Consider the following 15134-nt stretch of genomic DNA (forward strand, 5'->3'; position numbering starts at 1 on the left):
TTACGGAAGGCTCTATCAGTTGTCTTGTGGTCCAGAGACAACCGTGTTTTCCAATTCTTACTGACAAATACCCATGCTGAAGATGACCATGCTGTCAGAGACCCAGCAAAGGGCAAGGCAAAGGAGGAGATTTTGCTCTCTGGATAGCACATTAGAGATCAGGTTAGCCATTATCTCCCTTGACAGACCCCAGACTTGGGGAAATTATGGCTGGATTTAAAGTTATCCTAAATCTCCAATGCTGCTAGTGAACTCTTTCTAGAATCTGTGAAATATGATATTGAATCCTACTCATAACTAGGCAAGTTAGGGGCAAACATGAGCATAAAGTAAAATTTCAGATAAAAATAATTTAAAATGAAATGGATTTAGTTCATTATAATATATTACTATTTTTAAAGAATTTAAATATGGGCTCGTGCATATATTACATGCACACACACGGGCACACGTACACTTACTTTCTGTCTCGGTCACGTTCTCCTCTTTCCCATCTAAAGCTGCACAGTAAATCCTCATGCGACCATTTCAAGAACTATTTTTTGCTACTAAATTTTGCCAACAATCTGCTCAGCATTCTAGCAGATGTTTCTGTTTTCCAACCTCTGGGAACTTGGCTGGGTCTGTTTTCCTCCCCCATGTTAAAAATAAAAGAAATGGCACAAATGTGACCTAATACCCTAGAGAAGCTTTTCTCCACTCGAAACCCTCAATCTCCCTATTCATGTGACCTCCATGTTCCCTTTTCAAATTTTTTCTTTTCCATTAGAGAAGATGTTTCCAATTATGTCCCATTACGTTGCCAAGGATGACATCACTCAGATGTGTGTGTGCACTGCGTGTGTTTTGAGAAAATGCTACTGCCTTTTAGTTACTTGGAGACCGTGTACTACAATTTAGGCCAACTAGTCCACTGGACCTATGAACCCACAATGTCACAGGAGGGCAATTTGTTCAAGTAATCAGATTTTCCAAACAGAGTAATACTCTATGTTGTTGGGGGAATCTTTGTCTTCCATCTAACATTATTTAAAAACGTGTGTGACTCAATCTTACCTCAGTGACATCCATAACTTTGATGGCTGCCAACTGACCCGTTTTAACATGTCGACCCTGAAAAACAGAAAAAATAGATCAAAAATCAGCACCAATTTTTTTGCACAATCATTAGAACAAAATGGCTGAAGTTTCCAACAAATCGTATCTCATCTATACTTATCTCTGACTAACCAAAAGTGATGACGAAATAGTCCTGTGCTCTCCAATATAACAATATGGTTTATAATTAACCACACTTAATAAGCGAGACAATTCGTTGAACAAATGAGTTTTTGATAAAGCATCAATTACTTCTTTCCTTCACGGGTTTAATTTACATAACACTATCTCAAAGAAACTTTTTTTTTCTCTAAGGATTTAACTTTTTCTTTATATTTTCCTACATTTTACACTTCTTTCCTTCACAGGTTTAATTTACATAACACTATCTCAAAGAAACTTTTTTTTTCTACAAATCATGTTGGCCATCCTTTCCTTCTTAACTTGCTACAGGAAAAAAAAATGACCCCCAAAAAACCCTCTAGACTTTTTATTGTCAAAAATGGATAACTGTAATTTTTCCCTGTGTATTCCCAATACCCATTACTTTATTTCGCAAGAATTACACTGAAAGTCTTCTTTGAAGCTCTCCTGCAGTCCCAATGTAGGGACTGCAAGAAAGAAACAAGCTAAAGCATAACATGACGAAACTATCAAACAAATTCATTTTTTAAAATTATTTCCCTCCTCCCACCAACTTCTTTATACACTTCTTTAAAATTCTGGGATTTTTTTTAAGTGTATAAAGAAGTCAGGGGGACAAGGGAGATAGGTTTCTTACAGTTGTATTATAATGCCTCACCTGGAATCTAAAATCTTATAACCCATTTATATCACTAGATACCAGACATACTTGATATCATTCTCCTTTCACCCAGATGAGGAGTACTGGGTTTAATTACTGTCAGTCTTGTTACTCTCTACCCACTCTTTGCAATGCCCTGCTGGTCATTTCTCAGGCCAGTAGCAAAGAGCATCCAGATATGCTGAGCATGATCTACTTAACAACTTCGTGAGAAATGGTCCTTCTGCAACAGATGTAAAACAGAAAGAACATCCCCATATTTTCCAAAAGCCTGTCCCTCTTGTGTCTCATGACTTAAAGAGTTGTGAACTTTGAAACTTTAAATCTGAGGAGAGTCTGTGTAGGAACTCAAGTTATAACTTGGACAAAGCAACTCTATGAAAATGACACTGTATTACAACTATGACACTGAGTAACTGTACCTGGGTAAGACACCACTTGGTGTGCCTCAGGCTCCTATCTATATAAGTGAGATCATAGTAGTGCCCACTTCATAGGGCTTCTGTGTACAATAAATGGGACACAAGGAACATTGTGTGGCACATGGTCAGTGGTCAAGCACAACCCTGGAACCTTGTTTCCTAAATTAATGATAGCTCCTATAGTTGTGACTGCCAACACAACCTAAAACCAAATGATGATTTTCTTGAACCCAAGGAGAAAGAGTAGAATTTCAGAGGATATAGTATTAAGTGATCCTCTCATACTTTCCACATAAGCGTACAAAGTTCATCTCCTTGTTAACTAACCAACCTTCAAACCTGTTATTCACCCCCTGCAGTGAGTTTATTTCCAAATTACTAAAGCATATTTCTCGCTGACAGAAACCAAATAATGAGGGAAAATGTCACACGCACTGTCCTGGCTTTCCTTCTTTTCAAGAGGGTAATTAAGTATGCTGCATTGGGAATGTGTTAGTAAAATGTTGGGGATGGAAGGGTCTTCTGAGTATCTGATATGGTAACACCTAAGATCCCTACAAATCCAGAAAATCCACGGGTCTATGAAAAAGCCTCCTCAGACATTTATAGAGTAGTATCTTTTTTTTTCTTTTTTCAAACAAATCTTAACATAAATAAAGCCATAAGGAGCAACAGAAAATGGTCTATGCTTCCCTGTATGCCTGAACTCAAGACCACAAGTGTGTATCCTCAAGACTTAGTCAGAAAGTGGCATAAAAGCTGAGAACTGTGAATTCACTCACCATCTGCTTTATAAAAAACATGAGTTTCCCTTACTAAGGGAATAGAGTATCAGGAACTAAAAACTAATCAATTATTTTTGTGATGAGGCCAGACCATGTGACAGCATCAGTCTTCATTATCACTTACTAGGTCTCCAAATTAGATCCATTTTAAATTTAAACCAGAAAATCATCTAAGAATTCTGCCTTCCTCCTTCCAAACAAGACACTGTACCGGGAAAAATTAATCTGGGACTCAGGCAGCTTGGAGCTCTTTCCTTGTCCAACACCCCATCACTCTATTTCCTCAGGAAAGGTGCTTAAGTTCTAGGAGTTTCCAACCCCATGTTCAGGTGCTTCGCCCCCATTCTAGAGTCAGGCAGGTGGTAGATAAAGTGCAGAGAGTCTATAAGGCCCTAGCCCTGACGCTGACACCCAGTGGGCTCTTGGCAGGGATTCATCCTCATTCCATTCCAACAAAGACCCATGCTGATTTCCTTGCTCCTTTCTCCTTGTAGACTGCAATTGTCTCAAATGTAGTCAATGTAGGCCCATTTCTAATTTTTGAAAGGAATGGCCAATATAAGGGGAGGGAATGGGGTGCTAAAATAATGTACTTCTCTATTTAAAAAAAAAAAAAAAAAAAAGGCCAGGTGAAGTGGCTCACGCCTATAATCCCAGAACTTTGGGAGGCCAAGGCAGGTGGATCACCTGCGGTCAGGAGTTCAAGACCAGCCTGACCAACATGGTGAAACCCCGAATCCACTAAAAATACAAAAATTAGCCCAGTGTGGTGGCGTGCACCTGTAATCCCAGCTACTCAGGAGGCTGAGGCAGGAGAATCGCTTGAACCCAGGAGGTGGAGGTTGCAGTGAGCTGAGATCGTGCCACTGCACTCCAGCCTGGGTGACAGAGCAAGACTCTGTCTCAAAAAAAAAAAAAAAAAAAAAAAGCAAACTTCTAAATTTGAAACTAATAGTAATCATCTACCTGCTGAGATGGGTCACCTTTGTGTAAAGGAACCAAAATGGCCAGCAAAATAGTCTTGGGAGAAAAACTAAAGCCGGGACTCAATGTACTGAATGTTAATATTCATATAATTGTGTGCTAAGGAAGCTACACCAAGAGTTTTTTAAAGGACAAAAGTTTGCCTGTGATTTATTCAATACCACCCAAGAGGGAATATACTGACTCTCCTCTCAGGGTGGGCTGCAAAGCTTAAGCCTGCGCTAGCTGGGTGGCCCAACTCACAAGGGAGACCCTTACCACACCTCTCCTGGCATCTCTTTAGCTACGACACACGACCCTCCTTCATACCACCTGAAGGGTATTTAAAGAGAAAATGAAAATGGACTGCATTATGATGGGAACTTAAGGACACAGGAAAAGGCATTACTCACTGATGTTTGGGGCTAGACATCTATTATATCATCCCATTTTGGCCTCTATAATGTTTCTTAAGGGCTGCTTCATCCAGCCTACTCACTGAAGATGAGCAATAAATCATGTTCCTTCACCTAACTCTGGATTACTGGATCACTCTGGACCCACCTGATGTTGGGTCACTCAAACACCTAACTTGTGCATGGAGAGATTTTGAACTTAATATTTAACAGGGTCTTTTTTTTCCCTTGTATCATCCATTCTTTAAATAGGCCAGTAAATTACTTGGTCAGTATTAAATATACATGTGTTACTCTCTTGTCCTATTATCTACATTTCTTGGGCACAGTATCCCATCCAGGGATAAAATAAATATAAAATGCCAGATGGCAGAGATTAAAGATTCATGGTTTGCTTTATTTACACAGTACCATGTAAACATTAATGTGTTTATAAGACAATTAGTGATTTAAAAGCCCCCAAATACTATTCACATCTATTTTCTCAACAGATCCTAAAAAATCCTGAGGGCAACAAAGCAGGTCACTAGCCTGTTCTACAGATGAGAAACTTTGAATTTTCTTCAGTTATCTGCCCACGATACAATGGCAGCAGGATCCCCTTTCCACAATGATTTTATATACATACTTCAAGAGAGGGACCCCTACTGTTTCTACTAACTCGTCAAATTTCTATCAAAATATTTTGTTTTCAAAGAAACAGCTTAAGTTACTTCCCCTCTATGCTTTTAAGAGTTAGCAGACATAGCATGATTTAGAATTAAAATTTTTCTTCCAATCAACATCATTTCACGTAGCGTGAATGGCTCAAATAACCAGAACCGTTATCCCCTTTGATAGAAACTAAGAAGGTTGCTCTGGTTCATTTTTAGTCTTTAAATTTCAGAAAAATGTATGTTTTTTTCTTTTTAAGAAGAAAACTCAAACTATTCTTAATAGAGGTCCAAGCTGAAGAAAATGGCCTGATTTTCAACTTTCTTTATGTTTCTAACCAAGTCAAAATTGCCACCTCACACTCGAAAAACCATCACACTAGAAAACCCATCCCACATGGTTTTAAATGCAGGGCACTATGGCAGCCTATTTGTGTGCCTCTAATGAAATCTGCCCCCGGCCCACAGAGAGGAGCCTAGAGGTAGAAGAAACAGCATTCAAAAGGAGGCTTCTAAATCCCAAAAGAAAAAGATGCCGGCCGGGTGCAATGGCTCACACCTGTAATCTCAGCACTTTGGGAGGCCAAGGCAGGCGGATCACTTCAGGTCAGGAGTTCGAAACCAGCCTGGCCAACATGGTGAAACCCCATCTCTACTAAAAATACAAAAATCAGCCAGGCATGGTGGCGGGCGCATATAATCCCAGCTACTCGGGGAGGCTGAGACACGAGAATCACTTGAATCTGGGAGACAGAGGTTGCAGTGAGCCAAGATCGTGCCACTGCACTCCAGCCTGGGCGACAGAGCAAGACTCCAACTCAAAAAAGAAAAAAGAAAAAGAAAGAAATAAAGAAAAAGATGGCAATGTTCCTATCTTCTCAAATGTTCTACTATCATTATAGGCTAGGTAACTTCATGCTGCATAATCTTTACCTAAACTCCAATTATCCCTTTAAAACACATTTGATGATTAAATATATTCGTTGAGAGGCAAATTCCATTGTCTCATCCATATTAAGAGGAACTCTGAGGAGTGAATAAATTCAAGTAATGAAAAACAGAGCCTTCACCTCAAGACTCCAATCTGAAGAGATGGTCTAATACCAACCACTCTATCAAAAAGTTTCACCACTCATCCTCCAACCTTCCGTCACAGAGCCTTGCTATTAAATGGTGCCACCACCTCACATCTTAGCAAGAAAGTGCACGTGACTCAACAGCACTTTTTCCATTCATAGTGCTTTCTCCCTAAATGTCACCTTTTTCCAGAATCATAAAACTTTTGTACTCATACAGCCTAAGAATAAATAGGAGACAAGGAAAATTTATGATGTTTATGATACTATGTAAGGTAAATAAACACAGAAGTTAGGAATAACAAATGCCTTCGTCCCTAAATAGCCCAGAGGGGTGCACACACACAGCATAAACTCCAGCAAGCATATCCTGTGACACCGGAGAGCATTACAGTCCTGAGGTGGGACTGTAAGAACAGGACACAGGAACCATGTTGGCCCTACTCTTGGGGCAGTTAGTGAACAAGCATTTTATATGCATTGTTGTTTACTCCCCACACAACGCAAGTATCATTATCCTCAACTCACAGATGGAGAAACACTAAAGCTCAGAGGGGGCTAGGTTAACAAGCTCAAGAGTCACACCTAGACTGGTTCTCTATACCAGGCTGTGGACCTGGAACAAAAATGACCACAAATGTCCTATTAACCAACTTACATAGGAACTGCCAAGTATACTATTCTATAACATTTTAATAGATATAATCAAACATGGCAATACAGTAACCAATAATAAAAACTTATTTTCAACCCCTGGCCTTTTTCTTCTTGAATAAAGAAAGAACATCCCACAGGAATCGTTTAGGGAACATGAAGGCATGTGTACACACATTCACAAGCCACTGTGGTCCATGGCTTTCTGAAACTGTAAGAGGCTTTTATTTGTTCCCATCTTTATCTCATCATAAATTAATGCTTCCTTTTATCTGCTGAGTTTAATCTGAAACAAAAATTTCAGAGATTAATTACCTGAAATTGGCTTTATATTTGCTTAATAGTGAAGCCTATTAATGCACATCTCAGTAACCTGAAGACTACCTTTAACCAGTGCTCAGGACATGCCCCACACTGCTGAGGAGATAAAACACAGCAATCTGCCTGCAGGGAGCTTATAATTTAAAGAGGTGTTTAAACACACACACACACACACACACACACACACACACACACACACACACACACACGAAGAGCATCACAGAGAAATACCATGCCCTAGAGTAGAAACACTTAGGAAAGAAGACAGTGTGAAACCAATTGCTCTGCTTTCATAGGATGTGCAAAAGCAGCTGTTCAGGAAGGACACATCACCATGGGGCTAGTGAGGTGGACCCACCATGGTGGCTGCGGCTGAGCCTTCAAGGATGCCTGGATGGCACTGAAGATCATCAAAGGACAGAACATGGATCTCTCAAGATGTGAGCTGCAAACAATCCTTTCCAAATCCCAGAAGGGGACAGGTTTGAGTTAGCAACTGGCCAGGAAAAAAAGGGTGAGCACAATGAATCCCCCCAAGACTAGAAGCTGTGTCACAAAACCATGTCACACCTCTGCAGACATGCAAGGATGAGAGAAGCTTGTCATACACTGCACATCTAGAAGATGCCAGTCTCCCTCACTAAATCAAGAGAAGATTCCATGGTGGTGTGACGTGTACCTGCAACAGAAGAGAGAAGACCTGGCTGCTTCTCATTCCCAACCAACTGGGAAGCTTTGTTTCTTGATATTTGTTCGTTGACTTTTTAGTGGTGTGCTGTTGGCTTGGGAGTGTTAATATTTTGGATTTAAGAGATTTACTGGGGGTAAAGTATGTTGCGTTTTTCTATTAGGCATGTCAATTTCAGTAACAAAAATCACTGCCTTTCACCTGTGACATGCAGACTTCCAGGCTCTATCCCAGGCCATAAGAACTGTGTAACTGGGGTATAGGAATCCATGCCTTTTTAAACTAGCATTCTAGTGATTTCTTACACACTCTGAAGTCTGGGAATTACTTCTTCAAGATTATAAGAAAAGTCGCAAACTCAAGTTCTCTTTCCCCTTTCAGACTTAGATAATATTTATTACAATTATATATGCAACTTACTGTCTTAGCTGGGGGTTTGGTGTGTGAAGGTTAGATTCATAACAAGTAAATTCTAATTCTAACAAATATCGTTTTTTTTTTTTCCAGAAAAACACATAGCTTATGTTCTGAAATGTCCAAGAATTGAAAGGGCAGGCAAGCCTACTTCAACAAAATAGGTGATTTTACAGATTAGAAAGAAATCCCAGAGAGCTAGGACACTCAACTAGTAGCTAAGCCAAACCTGGTCTGTCCATTCTCTCCCCAGAATATCTCATCCACAACATTCACAGTTCAACTTGACAATTCCAACCTACTCCCCTTTCCGAATTTTCTTATTTTTACTAGCAAATATGGAAACCTATGTGACTATGAGCTGAATGGCATGAGTACAGCACTGGGAAATCTACTGACCACTCTTTCCATATCCAACCACCCAAAAGGCAAAGACCAGCTTGACTGGTTGGGCACTGTAAACCCCAAAACCATAGGCCTCACTCATAGGTGTTCTTTTACAAAAAGCATCTGCAAAAAATCCAAAATTACCAAAGTGGGAGAGCATATTACCCAGACAGCTCTCCAGGAGCCATCTAAGATAAGAAAGCACGTAATCAACCTGAGACAGCTCAGAGTACTTCAGGAAACATCTCGGTCTTCTAAACATCTCCTGGTTGGTACTAGATCATCCCTTCAGACTGGAGTCCTAATAGAGCAGGAGTAAGGAAACATGAGCCCAAAGATCTCATGTTCTCATCACGTGCCTCCAGACCCCAAACCAAGCCTAACGTGAGAGGGCTCCTATATGTGCACGTTTCATCCTCATAACTACTATTTCTTATCTACTTCTCGCTTCCTTCTGTGATCAGGGCTGCAGATGAGCAGGCAGGCAAAGAAAGCACATGAATATGTCAGTGCTATCAGTTGGGACTTTCCAATTAATAAGACAGTGCTTCCATTCCCTAAAGACCTTAAAATCAATATAGAATTATTCCTTTCTTAGGTCGCAGCTACCTTATCTGAAACAACACTCCCTTTAAAGAAAATTATACCTCAATTGCAGGGAATGTGTAGACTTCTATTAAGAATGAAACAGTCAAAATAGACAATATGGTAAGACTTTACTTAATGCCACCACCTACTCCCCAATAAATGAGTCATTTTGCATAGCTGCGTTAGCAGATAACTGAAAGTAAAATAAATTATGCACCGCATCTTTTTTCTTTAAGGAGCCAATCTGGATGGAAATCTTTCTAAACCCTGAATTCTTGAGCACATTAAAGGTACTTTTCTTAATGGCCCAGGGAAATCATTATGAACACTAATTACTATCCAGTCTTTGCAATTAAGGGATAGCCTCCGGGAATATTACGTCAGGCAGTAATATTCTGACTCCAACAAAGAAAGGGCCCAGTCATCTGGGCTCTGCATACTTGTTCAGTCATTTACAGCTGTGTGCTGTGTTCTAGGACAGATGGCAGGTGGGGGGACCAGACAGCAAGCTCAGTTCCAGTTCGAGGAGCTATCACTGTAGTAAAAATCACCTCTATGTTAGAGAAGTGGAGACAATTTAAATGAGCAGATAATGAAGGGTGCAAGAGAAGAAATCCGGTCATGAGAGTTTACGAGTCATTCTTTCAAAAAGGGTGCTATGGTTTGAATGTCCCCAAAGTTCATGTGTTGAAAACTTGATTACCAATGCAACAGTGTTGGGAGCTGGGGCCTCATGAGAGGTGTAAGGCCAGGAGGGAGGAGTAAAAAGGTTAGTCTAAGAGAGTGGGTTAGTTATGTCCAAAGCAAGTTTATTATAAAAGGGGAAGTTCAGTCCCCTTCCCCCTCCCTCTCACCATGCGATGCCTTCCACGTTATGATGCAGCAAAAAGGCCTTCACCAGACATCAGATGCCAGCCCCTCGACCTTTGGCTTCTCAGCCTCCAGAGTCATGAGCCAATAAATTCCTGTTCATTTAAAGTACTCAGTCTGTGGTGGTCTACTACAGCAGCACAAAATGGACTAAGACAAAGGGGGAGGGAAGATCTGGCTGGGCAGTGGGTCAGGTGGAGAAAACAGGCAGAAGAGTTTTAGAGACATCTGGTGAAGATGCATTACAAAGGATAGCGCCCCTTCCAAGGGTGGTAACAGCCTTGCAGTCTCTACTACAACATCAAGTGTGAGGAACTAAGTTTGAAGAGGGAGACTGGCAAATAAAAAATCATCAACTAAAGGGTCCAAAAAAAGGATTAGCTCATGCTTTCTTTCATCAACAGTCAAAGGGCACTGGCAAGTCTTCATGTCAGAGCATCTAAAACAATGGAGATTTCAGATTCTGCAAGCAGCTATCACTAGTATTTACTACACATATGCAGCTGCTCTTTGCTCACTTGAAAAACCCAACTGGCTAAAGACCCAGTAATTTTTGTTTAATAGCAAGAAAAATTTCCCATTTTTTACTATAGGCAAACTTACATATAAAGTTATTCATTTATTTTAGCCACTAAAAAAATACAGTATTCAACAGCCAAGTAATTAGTCAATATGGTAATACAAACCATGAAATTCAATCATATGACTCTGTCAAGATACGTTAAAAGTACTCTACTCTTGAAGATAATTTAATTCAGCACTAAATAAAAGATCACTAACTGACCAATGAGAAAGGGAGCTCCTCCCAGGTGGCAATCCAATGGACTGTGCCTCTTAGTGACCAAGTGGGGAACCCAGGTTACACAAGAAAAACACACCTTGTAAAGCTAGGGCAGATGTAGCACTGGAACCCAAGAGTCTGTGATTTCATATGACATCAGAAGACATCATACACAAAATAACTGAGTGGATTTTAAGAAAAAGCTTGTTTATTATAATGGCTAAGCATTTATCCAGAACAAAAGACAAAACACAGAATTATGTGGGTTCCCCTTCCTCAATCCCAAGAAGTTTCTCTACATTTCTCCCATGTGACTTCACAGTACACTTAATTCCTCATAATTATATCCACAGTATAACTTCAATATTGAAATATCACTTCAAGCATCACTAAAGCACTCAAACTGAACTCTTCTCATTGGCTTAGAGAAAAAAATTGAAAGTTTCATACACAAATCAAAAGGCAAGAGATTAAGGGGTGAAAGGGATTCAGATTCCATTCTGGGCTCCTCATCCACCCATGGTCCCTTCCACTCACTACCAACTCAACCTTCAACTAAGGTTTCAAACTGATTCTTAACTTCTTTCTCAGCACTTCAAGAAGCTAACTCTAAAATATACTGCCCTTGAACCTACGTATATGTACACTATTCACATAAAGTCAACTGTAAGCAGCTTTGTGTGTCCCTGAACTATTGTAAAAACAAGTATAATCTGGTTTGTGAACCTAAACTACTTCTGTTGTTGTGTTGCAGCCAGTAGCACGGTTTAGAAGACATATTCCTTTCCTGCACGTGGTCTCTGACATCAGCATTTGTTTTCCTTCTGGTATTCAAAGTCTGTACACAGCTCTTAATTTGCCTATGCTGTATATTCATATTTTACTCACTACGCATAACTGTATTGTCCCTCCTTTAAAAAAAAAAAAAAGAGGTGAAAGAGAAACCCCACCTTTCGAGTTTTCTTTTGAGGTTACATGTGATAGTATCCCTTACCAGAAATAATGCACCCATGCCATCAACTCAGGTTTCCAAAGCCAGAGCACTCTCATGCAAACTCATACCATGTCCATCTAAAATTTATCTTGACAAAATTAAAAGAAAAAAAAATGGAGATAGAAAGAGCTCTTGTCTCGGCATGTGAAACAGAAAATTCCCTCCTCAAAGCATCATCTTTTGTTAAAAATCATCAGTTACAAGTAACCATACTATTAAAACAGATGAGTTTTCCTCAGTGTTATATAACCATTTCTTTTTGAGTTGTACACTCAACCCATCATTGCTTTCTCAGTATAAGATTCACAATGAAAGACCATGAATAAGTAAACAAAAGGGCAGTTTTATAGCTTTACTAAGGCTTAAATAGATCTAGTGGAGTTGACAAAGTCAGTGCTCTAACCACCTTCCCTGACTACTCTGCATAATGAGGCCATGCAATAATCACATTACATAACTAAAAGAACAGGCAAAGGGAAATTTTGATGAGCTTTATGCTTCCCTCTATTTTTCAGCACCCTCCTCTCCTCCTCCTCCTCCCTATCAATAAACAAACCTCCTCTCTCACTCCACAAAGGAAGGGCCCATAGAGAAGCACTCACTGTGTGTTCATTCTCTCAACAAATATATTTAATAAATATCCATTTATTTATTGTGCCTGGCACACAGAAGTGTACAAATACTTTAATACATAATACAGGAAGTCATTGCAACCAAGTTACAATGAAGAAAAACATCCCTATTTCACAGAAAGAAGGTAGAGGCTCCATGAAATTAGAAAAACAAGCCGAAGGTCACACAGCTAGAAAGAGGGGTGAGGTGGAATTCCGACTCAGGTGTGTCTGGCTTCAAAGCTCCAGGTACCGGATCACTGATTTGGATCAGCACTTTTCCTTACCAGCCACAGAGATTTAAAATCAAAGCTCTGTGTTCCAGAACCTGCTTCCACCCCACTAAGGCACCAACAGCAGCCTGTAGGTGAAGGTCAGGATGTAAACCCTGAGGAGTAAAAAGCACCCAGGCAGTCAGGGATTGGTATGTCCCTTCATACGACTCCCTGCCCTTCCCTGGGTGACCTTCAGGCAGCCAGAATCTTTGGTGGCTGTTTTCTGAAGATCCTCTCCGACTCCTCTTAACCCTGCCCCCGCTTTTCACTCAACCCGACTTGGTCCACAGCCTCAACCAATCAAGGCACCTTGAGAAGCCTGCCAGCTGCCAAGGTATCCCCCCAAAGCGCCACCCCCTACCCCACAAGATACCTTCTGCATGCTGTCCACCCTGTGTGTGGTGTGGGCAAAGCCTGGGCTATCAGTGTAAAGCCTGGGCTATCAGTGTAAAGGAAATGACTACAAAAAAGATACAAAAGCGATTTCACAACTGCCTGGAGATTAGGTGGGGACCCCGCACACTGTGCTGGACACACAAATCAGAGACACGCACAGGTGAGCACTCAGAGCCCAGCACTCACAGCCCTACGGAACTGCCTGAGGTGGTTTCAGCATATTTAACTTGCAATGGAGGGAGAAATGCCAGTACAGCTTCTTCCCCAGGATTCAGAGCTCTGCCTTGTGGTTCCCCCCCAGACCCACAGGTCCCCTTCATCAACCTTTGATGAGAGGACGTCTGTCTGACTTGCTGCTCCAGGGAAGTCATTCCACTGAACCTACAGCCCACAAGCATCCAAAATTACCCCTACAGAATTACCGGTAGAAATAGAACACTGAATTGAAACTCTTCCAGCAACAAGTACACCAAAATCTGTCTTCCTAAGATAAATCCGTAATATTAAAAGTAAAAAGAAATTCTGATCATCTGAGTCAACTGCTCTGCTACTAAACTGAAGAACCTGAACAAGTCTCTTCACTTCTTGCAAGTGTGGCCATCTCACTATAAAACGGTCATGATTCTGAGGCCAACATTCTGATATACAAGACACTGGTCTAGACGCTAGGGATACAACAGTGAACAAAAGTGTGCAAAATCTGTGCTCTAGTTCTTGAAGGGGTATATAAGCAAAATCAAGCAATACACCTTCTGCTCTTCTGAATACATTCTCATAGTTAAAAGAAAAAGGATGGAAATAAGCTACAGGGAAAACCCTGGCAGAGCACTGAGGAAAGGGAATGCGAGAGATGGGGAGGTTGCATTTACACTGCGTGGTCAGGGAGGTTTCTCTGATACCTTGTCATTTGGGTAGAGAGCAGATGGAGGCGATGAATGACTTTGTCTTGCCACTCACCCTGCGGGACCTTGTGAGCCGGAATTAATCTACACAGAAAACCATGAGCCGGCACCAAAGGTGGGATACGCTAGCTCCACTACCCATACTGTTTGAAGGTAATGTGGTGGCTCTGCTCAAGCTTCAGGTTCTCCACTCCTTGTCAATAGCAGACACAGTGCCCAAAGCACACCCACTGCTGTGTGCCGCTATGAAAACAGGCACTGCACAGAGCAGGACTCTCTGTGGGCATGTCCAGCCATTCCCAATAGCCAGCTACTTCCTCACACAAAGCTCATGCTTGGATTACAGAGAAAGGGCCATGAGAGGCTTTAGCTTAAAAATGCTACAAGATTTCTCCATTCACCACCTGACTACACACCTCTTCAGTCACTTTTCAAGCGGAACTCATACTCAGGGTTAAGGTCTGAGGCCTATATTGGCAGAGCCTGGCTATGACTTTCTACTCATTGTTAAGGTCTAAGGCCTATATTGGCAAAGCCTGGCTATGACTTTCTAATTAAGCACTGAAAGCAAAGTCTCCCGCCTTTCTGTAAGGACAATAGTCAGAAAAAGAAAAACATATTTTTTTAATTTAAAAACAAAATCCTAAATTTAGGTCCACAACATTGCTTATTATTATTTGGTATGTGGTTATTTGGGTTATGAGATTGCAAAATTCAATTGTGGAATAAATTAACAAAAGCCAATTAACACAGCCATATTAAAAATAGCCTCTGTGTGTCCTCTTACGGTTGCACTTCTTCCACTTCAAATTACCCTGGCATCTGATTAAGGCAATTGGCTCTGAGTTTACAGCCAGAAACTACTCTCTAGGTGCTAATAGCAGGGTTCTTCTCCCTGGCAATAAATCCTCCCTAGTAATTCATTGACTAAATTGGACCTAACATTTTCCATAGTGTTTTTTTTTGGGGGGGGTGGGGGGGTGGGGGTGCATTTTTTGTCTTTTTAATTGAACATTCCAAAAATTAGAAAGCTGT

At 40.8% G+C, this 15134-nt stretch overlaps 1 protein-coding gene across 50 annotated transcripts in view; it reads right to left on the reverse strand.

The window, feature by feature from the left end:
• Positions 1–15134, reverse strand: part of MAP4K4 (mitogen-activated protein kinase kinase kinase kinase 4) — a 193558-nt gene that overhangs the window by 99712 nt on the left and 78712 nt on the right. For all 50 annotated transcript variants that reach the window (XM_055107573.3, XM_055107561.3, XM_055107560.3 and 47 more), the window contains one exon: positions 1057–1113. In XM_055107573.3, the coding sequence (XP_054963548.1) occupies positions 1057–1113 (57 nt within the window). The remainder of the gene's footprint in view (positions 1–1056; positions 1114–15134) is intronic.

This window comes from Pan paniscus, chromosome 12 (genome assembly GCF_029289425.2).
Source record: "Pan paniscus chromosome 12, NHGRI_mPanPan1-v2.0_pri, whole genome shotgun sequence".
Classification (NCBI taxonomy): Eukaryota; Metazoa; Chordata; class Mammalia; order Primates; family Hominidae; genus Pan; species Pan paniscus.